At 46.3% G+C, this 12606-nt stretch overlaps 1 protein-coding gene across 8 annotated transcripts in view; it reads right to left on the reverse strand.

Moving 5' to 3' along the window:
- rbfox3a (RNA binding fox-1 homolog 3a) overlaps positions 1-12606 on the reverse strand; it is an 867097-nt gene that overhangs the window by 13474 nt on the left and 841017 nt on the right. For all 8 annotated transcript variants that reach the window (XM_072442658.1, XM_072442656.1, XM_072442661.1 and 5 more), the window contains 2 exons: positions 10662-10720; positions 4106-4184 (listed from right to left, as the gene is read on the reverse strand). In XM_072442658.1, coding sequence (XP_072298759.1) covers positions 4106-4184; positions 10662-10720 — 138 coding nt within the window. The remainder of the gene's footprint in view (positions 1-4105; positions 4185-10661; positions 10721-12606) is intronic.

Here is a 12606-nt window from a genome sequence, read left to right on the forward strand (position 1 = left end):
GGGATGAGAAGAGAGGGATGAGAAGAGAGGGATTAGAAGAGAGGGATGAGAATAGAGGGATGAGAAGAGAGGGATGAGAAGAGAGGATTAGAAGAGAGGATGAGAAGAGAGGATTAGAAGAGAGGGATGAGAAGAGAGGGATGAGAAGAGAGGGATGAGAAGAGAGGGATTAGAAGAGAGGATTAGAAGAGAGGATTAGAAGAGAGGGATTAGAAGAGAGCGATGAGAAGAGAGGGATTAGAAGAGAGGGATTAGAAGAGAGGGATGAGAAGAGAGGGATGAGAAGAGAGGGATTAGAAGAGAGGATTAGAAGAGAGCGATGAGAAGAGAGGGATGAGAAGAGGGCTTAATAACGCCTTTACTAAAAAACCTCATCTTAAAGCGTCACTATAAATATCACTTTACTCTTTGGTTTTAGTACAACTTTATAATAACTACACCTTAATTTGTCTCAATAAAGCATGAACAAAGACTTAATTCATAACGAACAAATGGTTTATTAAGCATGATTCAGGCTCAGTCACTACTTAACCTAGGTTACGGTTCAGGTAAGAGTTCAGTGTTGGGTGTTAGTCAAGTCATGATTAAGCCTGAATCATGATTAATAAATCATTTGTTCATTATGAATTAAGACTTTGTTCATGTTTTATTAAGTGTAGTTATTATGAAGTGACGTTTTATTAAAAAAGATTCAGGCTTATAATAGTTGAAATGAAGCTGGTTCTGATGTGAATAACACTCCAGAGAGAAGCCTGTTCAGTCGCCATGACAACTGGACCTTTTCTATGACTTACTGATTTGTAAAAGAGCAAGAGTTTGAAAAGAAAGAGAATGTCAAACGTAAACTCAGAGAGAACCTGGATTTTTTAGTTTCTTTCAGTGAAGTTCACGTCTTTGATTTGTTTGTATCTGGTTGCCGCTGGCGACGTGGCACTCGTGCTTTACACGGCGTTAGCTCCACAGCTCAAACACACACCTGCGCCACGAGCAGCGCCACGAGCAGCGTCACGAGCAGCGTCACGAGCGCGTCCGTATCATTGCCACCGTGTCGCAGAAAGTGGAAGGAAATTTGGAGGAAAATAAACCAAAAACAAACATTCAAGCACATTTTGATGTCGGTAAATGAAGAAACAAATGTCTTAATTAATGAAAGCTTTTAGCTAGCAGCTGCACCGGGAACTGTGTGTGAGACCGCATGCATGCCGGGACCACAGCGCCCCCTCTCTGTCCCGCGGCACACTGCTGCATCCGCCCGTCGCCCTTAATCTCCAGCTTTTGGCCTGGCCCCTTCTTCAAACAAAACCAAACACAGATTCGATGCATTTATTTAAACATTATATATATATATATATATATATATATATATATATATATATATATATATATATATATATATATATATATATATATATATAATACCCTTTGTTTTATTGTATTTTATCTCGGGTTTTCATCTTTGATGCTGCAAACGCTAGCTAAAAACAAACATTAACAATTCAACTCCATCCCTTTGAAAGTATTTGCTGTTTTTTTGTCTGGAACCATCAAAATAAAAGATGTGACGTTGTGTCCAACACGAGCTTCAGATGTGAGCGTCAGATGTTCAACGGGCGAAGAATAGTGGACACAAAACAAGGCCAGAGCTCGGAGCGGAGCTTTGGCTCCTTTAGACTCTATGCATTTTTAAAATGACCACAATCTAGACTCAATCACTACATAAACCAGGACTAAACCAGGACTAAACCAGGACTAAACCAGCACTAAACCAGGACTAAACCAGGACTAAACCAGGACTAAACCAGGACTAAACCAAGACTAAACCAGGACTAAACCAGGACTAAACCAGCACTAAACCAGGACTAAACCAGGACTAAAGCGGGACTGAACCAGGACTAAACCAGGACTAAACCAGGACTAAAGCGGGACTGAACCAGGACTAAACCGGGACTGGACCGGGATTCAACCGGGACTAAACTGGGACTAAACCAGGACTAAATCAGGACTAAACCAGGACTAAATCAGGACTAAACCAGGACTAAACCAGGACTAAACCAAGACTAAACCAGGACTAAACCAGGACTAAACCAGCACTAAACCAGGACTAAACCAGGACTAAAGCGGGACTGAACCAGGACTAAACCGGGACTGGACCGGGATTCAACCGGGACTAAACTGGGACTAAACCAGGACTAAATCAGGACTAAACCAGGACTAAATCAGGACTAAACCAGGACTAAACCAGGACTAAACCAAGACTAAACCAGGACTAAACCAGGACTCCAACTGGACCCAAATCTGGACACATGCAGGGTCTAGAGCGGTGCAAAAGCGTGTTAAATAATGACACTATAGTAGTAAAGTATAATCTTTGCACCCTTTGAACCTCAGATGCCCCGTCTGCCAGTTTGGTCCAGACCAGGTCCTGCCAGGTTTGTCTCGCCAAGCTACAAACTATCTACGACAGGAAGAGTCCTCTATGTTCTTAAATCTCAAACTTACAACACTTTTTAGAATCATATTTGACCGTTTGTGTCATAGATCCAGTATTCTTCACTCGTCTTTGATCGAATGTTCAAACACCAAAAGAAACCATTCAATCCCAGGAAACATTTGTCATTTTTCATGCCACACTTTAGTCACGTGTGTGCGGCGCAGACGTGAGGCACTTTTTCAACTTTATAAAGTCTGGATCGTTGGCTTTGATAAGATGTTTTTCATTTGCAAACAAACTCTGAGCAGCCGCGCATTTTCACGTCGTCAATTCACTGCTAAAGCGAGCTCGAGATCGCCATTATTTTACATTAAATAAGAAAAAAAAAAAAGTTTAAATACAAATAATCCTTTAGTATTTTTTTATACATGTATACATAAAATTCAAAATAAAGTAAATCCCTTTACATCTTGGTTGATTAATGTTACAACCTTTAAGTTTTAAATCATATAAATGGAGATTTTTGTATTTTTTTCACTGTATATTCTTTGAAAAAAATACTAAAATTGGTCAAAATAAACAAATTTTCAATTAATTCAAAGGAATCGTGATATTTTTCAACATTTTAACCAGATCGAGTTCAAACAAAAGCTCAGATCGAAGAAATAATGCAGATTGTTAAAATAATGATGCGACGCTCTGAAATATAGATCTGGTTTTGCTGTTCTGAAAAGTAAAGCTCGTTTGAAGCGGAGTTTTGGAAGACGAGATTAGATTTGGGCCGGTTTATAAGCAGGTTTCCATATCTCGACACGCTGACCTAAAAACACTAACAAGAGCGAGCGGCGCATGAAAGACGAAGCGCCGCTTTGAAGTCGGCGCTTAATTTGGGATTAGAAAGTCATGAAAGGACTCGAGAGCTCTTTATTGGCCGCGTTAAAAAGAATTTCAAATCTAGAGGCAGCACTTCATAAGGTTTACTATATTCTATATGAGTTTGGGGAAGGTACATTTGGTAAAATAAACGCAAATTGACTAAAACCGTCATTAGTCGTTTCGATGCGGAGTTATAGAGTGGATCACGTTTTTCCTCATGGCGCGTATTTTAACGTAATTCACTTATTGAATCAAAATGTTCTCTTCTTCCTTTGGTTCTTTTAAGTTTAAATCATTCTTTACGAAAATACATTAATGCAGGACTTGCATTTTGAAAGTACTTACTAAACTAAACTTTTTCGTATTGACTAATAAAGGAAACAGAATTGTGTGAACTGGACGAGCTAACGACGCAGACACTAGCGCCCCCTGGTGGTTTGGAATAAGGTTTTAATCACTGTAAACAAGCGTTTGTTCCGGTGTCGTTAGCGCCGTTCTTCAGACTCATATTTAAGGCAGTGACTTTCGCCAAAGCTGCGTCAGAACCGAAGAATCGACTCGGACGAGTGACCAAAACGCGTTAACTCACAATTCAATCATCTCTTTCTCTTCCCGAACGACGAGGACTCGTTTTACGATCGTTGAGCTGCTGCAGGCGTCGACAGCGTGTGTAGCAAATGAAATCCATCCAATCGGTTTAAACGGAACTGCAACAACGTGTGTGTCGCGACCTCAGACTCCGCCCCTTACCTGAACTCCACCTGAACGTGTCGGTGTGTGTTTGTCTCGTTGACTCACCATAGTGCCCACACTGTACGTGGCGGCCGGCCCGATCGTGTGGTGGTAGGGGTCCGCTGTTGCATAGACTCGTCCGTAACTGCAAGAGCGAAGGGGAGAGAGGGGGAGAGAGGGGGAGGAAGCGTGAGCTAACGGGTGATTGATCCATCATTGACAAGCGCGGCGGAACATTCGGCCCCCGAGTCGACTCTTTCAAGTCTCAAACACAATCAATTATTTCCCCGCGCGGCCTCCAGGGTTTCTCCGCGTTATACAGGGTTCTTCAAAAAGCCCGGTTCAAAGGTGGATGAATCGTACTCGTCTTCCCGTTGTCATCTCGATTAGGCGGAGGAATGCGTAATGAGCGCGCGCGGGGGGCTCCGGGTTTCTCGGAGGCCGCCACCGAAAGATCTCCCAAATTAAAGGTGTAATGTTTGCGCCGCAGCGAGACGGGAGGAGGTGGAGGCGCACCCGTCCCGCTAATCATGTACGAAGTTGGTATGACGATGTTGCGCGGCGGTTGAATGCGGAGAGATGATCCGTTCCGACTCGCGTCCGACTGTCGAAGCGTCGATGAACACTGACACGCTAAAGAGTTCACGTATTTTCAAGTCGCACCTTTTTTCATAATAAGCAATATGAGTTGGAACGGGGATCGAAACTGCTCATTGTGAACGGAATTATCGTGACAATAGCAAATTATAGTTCATCAGAAAATCCAAACGAGAAAGAAAACACGAGACAGATTTGTAGTGATTTGTCTCAGATCTGGCTCGAAAGTTGTTGAATGTCGTGGGTCAAAAGCTCAGAATGTTAAACAGATTTTCCGGAGTATAAGTCGCACCAGCCAAAAAATGCATAATATAGAAGGAAAAAACATATATAAGTCGCATTTTTGGGGGAAATGTATGTGATAAAATCTTGAAATACAATTTAGAATAATAACAGATTAGAGAACATGGTGAATAGGTGTACGTATGCTAACGCTAACACCTTCAGCTACATGACGCACAGACAGAACTGTGGTAAGTGTCTGGTATGTTAACGTAACATAATAACAGTTATTCAGATAAATATAGCATAAAGAACATGCTAACACGTTTACCAAAGCATCAGTTTTACCCCAAATCACTAAATCCATTGAATTCTTCTTCCTCTGTGTCACTTCTAAACAACTCCACAAACTCCAGAGGAAGAGGAAGTGCAGATTCTTCTTCTGCGTCGCTTAGAGCCTGGAGCGCCCTCTTGTGGTCGTCAGTATGAAAATAACAAATAATATCACATATAAGTCGCACCCCGGCCACAACTATGAAAAAAGGTGCGACTTATAGTCCGGAAAATACGGTATATATAGAGCGATATGAAAGCCATATGATTATTATGAGTATTCTGTAAAAACACCCCCACAGAAGTTTACTGGAAGTCCACGCTCATGACTGGATCTTTTAAATGAGCCGCTCAAACCTCTCATCTGCAGCAGTTTGGACTTTTGAAACCACATCTTTGCCTCGACGACGCGCAGCTCGCTCGCCCACCGCTTCTCGGATTAAACGTTAGATTTGACTTCTTGATCACAAACGAGTACAAAAGAGGTTTTTTGACGTCGTAATACATCCCAACGACTCGGCTCCCGACAAAGAAAACCCACAACGCCAAAGTTATTCACACGTTCAATTGTGACGCTGTGAGCAATAACAATACATAAACAGACGTACAGTTCGCCCTCATTACAGTTCTTAAAGGAAGTAGGTCAAACTCCAAGAAAAGAACAGATCGCTGAGAGCAAACGAGTGAACGGGGCGTATTTTGGGCTGTAATATCCGCGCGCTCCGTGAATGGAGTGTGAAACGGCGTCACATGATTTCCCCGCCTGTGTGTGCTTGCCTCCGGGGGCCCGCTCACATCGCACGGGAGGGGGCTTCAAAGGGCCCGGTTCAAAGGTGGCTAAATCATCCCTGTGTTCTTTTGTCGTCTTGATTAGGTGAAGGGAATGGTTAATGAGCGAACCAAAGCTGGGGGGAGTCCGCAGAGGAGCAGCAGCCGTCGTGCCTCTCCCGCTACGCTTTGTTTACCCACGATGCAACACTGGCCCCACGCCCCCTGCCTTTTCATTGTTGCTGGTTCAGAACTAATCCTTCCAATTTCCTTCTTAGACAGGACAAGATGTGGCGCCTTTTATTTATTTATTTATCCGACTTCACATATTCGTCTATTTACTTTCTGTTTTTTCGCTCGCTAACGCTCGCTTGCAAATGAGGGTCTGCGCGGGGGAGATAAGGCGCACCCGGCCAAGGACTCAGGGCACCAAATCAACCAGGAAGAAAAAAAAGGAAAAACAAAACTAGAGAGAGAGGAAGCGAGGGAAGAGGCAGTTTTCCCCGGAGACGCTCGGCGGACGCGATGCTATCGTGGACGTGATGCGAGCACTTCAGGTCCAGCTCTCTCAGACAGAGTGTGGACTGCTCCAGAAGGGTTTCCCTCGGCAACCGGTTTGTTCAGGCGGGAATAAAAAAAAGGAGAAGATGAGGCGGTTCTTCCAGGAAACACTAGAGCACCGGGTGTTTTCCTCTGAGGCATTTCAAGAGCTGGATCAAAGATAGTTTCAATGGAAGTCAAATACCGTGCCACATCCTTATACTTCAAACATACGCAAAGTCAAATACCGGGGCAAACCTCACCCTTCCATCTTCACCCAAAACGTGCCACACCCTCAAACATACGTACATAGTGACCAATGTGTTGTCCAGCATTAGCATCAGCGCTAACACCGCAAAGCTCGACAGTAACAGAAGAAGTCGTAAAGTAGCAGTGGTAACGGTTGATAGTTGTAGTTGTAGTAGTAGTAGTCGTAATAGCAGTAGAAACTAGCCGCAGTAGTTGTAGTAGTAGTTGTAGTTACAGTACTCTCGCAGTGAACAAACATTCAAAACTTCGCAAAAAAAAATAAATAAGTAAGTCATTATTTTTGGAAATGAGGTCATTAACTCTAGATTAAATAATCATCAGCGTTATCATCCCTAATTGATTTTATGTAAAACAAGTCTCGTTTGGTGATTACATTATGGCTCATTATTCTGCAGAAGTTTGAGCGAGAATTCAAAGTTGTGTCAAAAGGCTGAAGGGTAAAGAAAGAGCGAGGAGAAAAGTCCAGATCGTGTTCTGGATGTGATCCTGGGTGTATGCGCCCTCTGCTGGCGACAATGCTGGGAGAAGCGGTTGTAATCGGGCTAAAAACGATAGCTGCTTGTGTAGAATTGGTTACTGGGAAGGGTGCATTGCTAGTTTTAGTTCTCGTGGAATAATACGAATGAGTCATGGACAACTTATACTTTTAAGACAAGTATATTTTTTATGTGATACTTTTACTTTTACATGAGTATTTGGGTTTACTTCACGTTTCGTCCTCATTTTGATGTGGCGTGTGTTAAAATTTGAATATCTCATTTATTTCACGCATAAAACTAAAAAAAACAACATTTCAGCATAAAATTCTCAATCTAATTTCCGGGTCCGAAGTCACATGTTCACCCCTCCCCCCGCGGCGTCCAATCAGCTGCGTCCTTCCTCGTGACATTGCCCGTGGATTCTTGACATGTTTGACCTCGTCGTCGGCGGTCCCCTCGCTCTCGTTCTCTTATCCTTGGGCGGCCCGTGGGTGTGGGATAACGGCACCTCGGGGTCCCACCCTTGACCGTCTCGCGGCTCCAAACCTCTCCCCGCGGACCCCCTCTAAGCCCCCCTCGCCCACGCTGACCTTGGGCGCTGCTGGACTCTAATGGTCCGAGCTGCATTAAGACCCGACATAACTCAGCGCCGCTCATCCGAAAAACATGGCCGCCGTACGTCTTGCCGTATCCGTCTTCCTCTCGCCGTGGTGTTTTTGTCGCCGGTTGATTTGGTGCTCTCTCTGTTCGCGGGGGTCTTATCTTCTCCCCACAGACCCGTGTGCTAAGCTCTAATGTTTTATGACTCCGGCATTCATCTCACATTTTAGGAAGTAACTAAGAGGAACTAAGTTTTTATTAAGTGTGTAAATTGGTGCTAACATTAAAGCTAATCGAGCTCCTCTTTCTTGCTGGCTCATGGTAGAATTTATGCAGAGTCCATCTTTGGAGGTTATGATTTTATAAGCATTATATAAAGTAAATATTGGGTTAGCTTTGGGGAGATAATTTCTTCTTCTGCAAAATTAACTAAAACCAGCACGTTCTGAAAATATGCGAGCTAACGTTAGCTTTAGCGATCTGATTTATGGTGTAAACAGTTAAATCTGATTAGTTAGTTATTAGAGTTATTGGATTTCCTTCTGACTTTTCGCAGATTTGGAAGAAAACTACAGAAAAAAAAGAATGTGGAAAAGACACAAATGACAGGGTTAGCGTTAGCGTCCAGACCAACTCAAACTGTGAACATCCAGGGCTCGATGCAAAACATACAAACATGTTTGTGGCGAAGCAATCGGCACTGAAACAATTAGGATATATGCTAACAAACTAATTTAAGACACTTCTTAAACGGAACGTTGCGCTGGACAATCACACCCAAAATGTAACTTTAGTTTTGCTTCTCCAAACGTCACAGATTCTACTTCAAAACTTTAGAAACTAGAGCTGGAATTTAGACACAACTTAGACTCTTGTAGACTCTATGTTACAAATATATAAACAACAACCATTTGTCTCCGAACGACAAGACTCATGTTTTTATTTTGTTGACTTATAATATCAACGGGATCAAATATTGACATCAGTATCAGACTGTGAGCAACTCTAACACTACTAATACTAGTACTACCTGCTACTACTGCTACTACTACTACTACTACTACTACTGCTGCTACGATGATTGGTAAAGTCCTCTTCATTCTTTGAAAAACACGGTTGAGCCTTTTCGAGTGGGAAACACATATTCTCATCTTGCCGCTGTGACTGAACCGAAGGCTGTGACCGCGATCTCGGAGGAAGTCGGCCGCGCCCAAACCAACACGTGGTATGACATGAAATCTCCCCGAATATAAAGACGAGGTGTAGGCACGAAGACAGAGAATTAAATCACCCGTCGAGGCAAAACGGCGCTGTCCAATTCCAGCGCCGGTCGTAATGGGAGGCTCGGCCCGCTCGGATAAATCTTGTATTATCGATATGATCTGAGGCTCTCGGGCAGCGGGGCCCCACCTTATCACAAGTGACACACTCAGTCCTGCACAGATTACATCCTGCCCCCAAAAACCAGAGGCCGAGAGGGGGGGAGAGGAGGGGAGGGCACGAGGAGAGAGGGGTGAGGGGCAAGGGGAGGAGAGAGGGCAAGAGGGGTGAGGGGCAAGGGGAGGAGAGGGGAGGTGAGATAGGCGAAAGGAGGAGAGGGAAGAGAGGGGAAAGGTGAGAGGGGAGGAGAGGGGTGAGGGGGGAGTAGGGAGGTGAGAGAGGAGGAGATGGACGAAGGAGAACGTATGAAGAGACAGAGAGAAAGACAGAAAGAGAGAGAGAGGGATAGAATGTGTGGTTTCAATCATTTTAAGATTTTAATAGGAGAAAAGGCGGCAAAATAAAGCGGGGGTGAGGAGGAGATGGAAGAGGTGAAGAGAGAGAAACAGTGGTTTCAGAGACAGAACATAAAGCATGGGAGAAAGGAAGGCGCAAGAGAGAGAGAGGGAGAGAGAGAGAGAGGGTGAGGGAGATGGAGGAGAGATGGACAGAGTGGGAGAGAGAGGGGGAGAGGAGGAGAGGGGAGAGGGCAAGAGGAGTGAGGGGTGAGGGTAGAGGGGGCGGGAGGAGAAAGGTGAGAGGGGCAAGGGGAGGAGAGAGAATCGAGGGGAGAAGATGGACAAAGGAGGACATATGAAGAGAAAGACAGAGAGAGAAAGAGAGGGACAGAGCGTGACAGAGTGTGTTTCAATCATTTTAAGATTTTTATGGGAGAAAAGGGGGGAAAATAAAGTGGGGGTGATGAAGAAAGAGAGAAAATGGAGGGAACTAGAAGACGGAGAGAGAGAGAGGAAAGATGGAGAGTGGTTGCAAACATTGGTAAGGATTATAAAGGAGATGGAAGAGGTGAAGAGAGAGAAAGAGTGGTTTTAGAGGAACATAAAGTACGGGAGAAAGGGAGAGAGAGAGAGAGAGAGAGAGAGAGAGAGAGGGGGGAAGAGAGGGTGAGGGAGATGGAGGAGGGATGGACAGAGAGGGAGAGAGAGAGCGCGTGATGAATGATGGAGAGAGGAGTGATGCAGTGAGCTCTCCATAAATACTGGGCCCGATTCACCGGAACCGAGCGCCGCATCCGTCAGAGCGACTGCAACCACGGCAACAAGGTTAAGGAAGTCTGAGAGGATCGTGCGCTACCTCCCTACGGAGAGAAGTGCAGAGGGAGGAAGAGAGAGGGGGAGAGAGGGAGAGAGAGAGAGAGAGAGAGAGAGAGAGGGAGAGAAGGGGGGAGAGGGTCTAGAGGAGTGTAAGAAAAGCACTCCTCTAGACCCTGATCATGTTTTGGCTGCCCCGCCCCGTTTCTTTGGCGCCTCAGACACAATCGTCACCGGGACACAGGGCGGGGTTGGCGGTGTGGGCGGGGCCGGTGGTCTTACCTGTCACTGTAGGCGGCGGTGGTGGTGGGCTGGGCAAATCTGTACGCTGCGTAGCCTCCCTGGAACAACGACAGAAGCGCTCATTATTACAACGACCGGCGTGACGTAAATGTGACTGTTTCCTGTTCATGTGTGAAGGCAACGGACAAAACACAAAACTCATGAATAAAGAAATATACATATAATAATAATAATAAAACTGGAATAAAGGTTTTGATTTGAAGCGTTTTCTCATCAGCCGAGGCGCTAAACGAAGCAGAAACCATTGTGTCGTCTCCTGAAAGCGCAGCCCCCCTCCCGGACACCAGGTGGAGCTGTGATACATTATGGATGGGCCCAGAGCCTCTGCTGGCGTCGTGTGACTGATGTTCTCTGATCCACTGACACGAGACGCTCTCTTTCTCTCCTCCTCCAAAAACATCTGTCCATTTCTCGACTCGGGGCTTTTCCAGTGCTTTCCCAGGCTCTGATACATTATTGAAAAGGCAGCTCTGCCCCCCACCCCGGCCCCCCTCGCCTCCGCGGCCCCCCGGCCCTCGCCCCCCCGGCTTCAGACCGGTGCCATGTGCTTTTCGCCGGAGAAAGGAGTTAAGGTGGTGATTGTGGAGAAGTGCGATTAGTCTGCGTGAAGAATGAGGCGGTTCCCCCACTGTTTTTTCTATTAGTGCCAGTCGCGAGTGTGACTGTCTGCGCCCGCGTGCCACGCCCACATGCCAGCGCCCGCATGCCAGCGCACGGGACAGGTGCCACTTAATAATGCATGCGTCCATTCATTTTAAAGAATTATACACAGGAGGGAGGCGCAGAGAGAGGAGGGTGAGAGAGAGCGAGAGGAGGGAGATAGAGAGGAGAGGAGGGAGAGAGAGGAGGGAGAGGAGAGGGGGAGAGAGCAACGAGGGAGAGAGAGGAGAGGAGAGGAGAGGAGGGAGAGAGGGAGGAAGGAGAGAGAGGAGAGGAGAGAGAGAGAGGAGGAAGAGAGAGGAGAGGAGGGAGAGAGAGGAGGAAGAGAGGGAGGAGAGGAGGGAGATAGAGGAGAGAGAGAGAGGAGAGGAGGGAGAGAGAGGAGAGGAGGGAGAGAGAGAAGAGAAAGAGGAGGGAGAGAGCGAGGAAGGAGAGAAAGGAGAGGAGGGAGAGAGAGGACAGGAGGGAAAGAGAGGAGGGAGATAGAGGAGAGAGAGAGAGAGAGAGGAGAAGAGGGAGAGAGAGGAGAGGAGAGAGAGAGCTGGAAACTCCGGCTGCATAAAGAGAGGGAACCGAGACGGAGGGAGAGGAGCAAAGGAGTCAAAAGAGAGGGAGAGAGAAGTGAGAATAAAGAGCGGAGGTAGAGAGAAGGAGATAGAGAACGAGGAGGAGGGAAAAGGGAGAAACAGAGTTAGGCTGTAAGGAAGAGGTGGAGCTAGGGAGGGATAGAGAGTGAGAAAGAGATTAAGAAAGAGAAAGTGAGAGAGAGAGAAAATGGAGGCAAAAGGGGAAAGAAACAGAGAAAGAGAAGAGCAGAGATAGAGGAGCGATGGAGCGATTGTGCGAGAGGAGGGCGAGTGAGAGAGAGAGGGGGGAGAGAGAGAGAGAGAGTGGCGGGCGAGCGAGAGAGCGGGGGGTTCCCTCTCGACACCGTAACAAATGTCCCGCGCCGACAGAGAAACCTTGTGATTTATCGTCCCGTGTTTGTGAGGAGCGCTCGCCGTAATCAGCCCGGGCCCCGAAGGCAGGCGCGTCCCGCAGGAAGTGAGGCGCGCCCGGGTGCCCTGACTTCCTGCCCCCCCCGCCCCCCCGCTCAGAGACGCAGGGGGGAGGGGCCAAACTGTGACCTCCTGACCTTATTTCACGCCTCGAGAATTCGAATGTAAATAATGTTGTTTGTGGTCGACAGCCAAAGGATCGTTTGTTCCGGAATGTTCCAGAATGTGAAACCGTAAACAAACACTGATGAGTCGAGTTGCAGGGC

The sequence above is a fragment of the Eucyclogobius newberryi genome, unplaced genomic scaffold, assembly GCF_026437365.1.
Source record: "Eucyclogobius newberryi isolate DKJ021-1_F unplaced genomic scaffold, fEucNew1.0.hap1 SCAF_13, whole genome shotgun sequence".
NCBI lineage: Eukaryota > Metazoa > Chordata > Actinopteri > Gobiiformes > Gobiidae > Eucyclogobius > Eucyclogobius newberryi.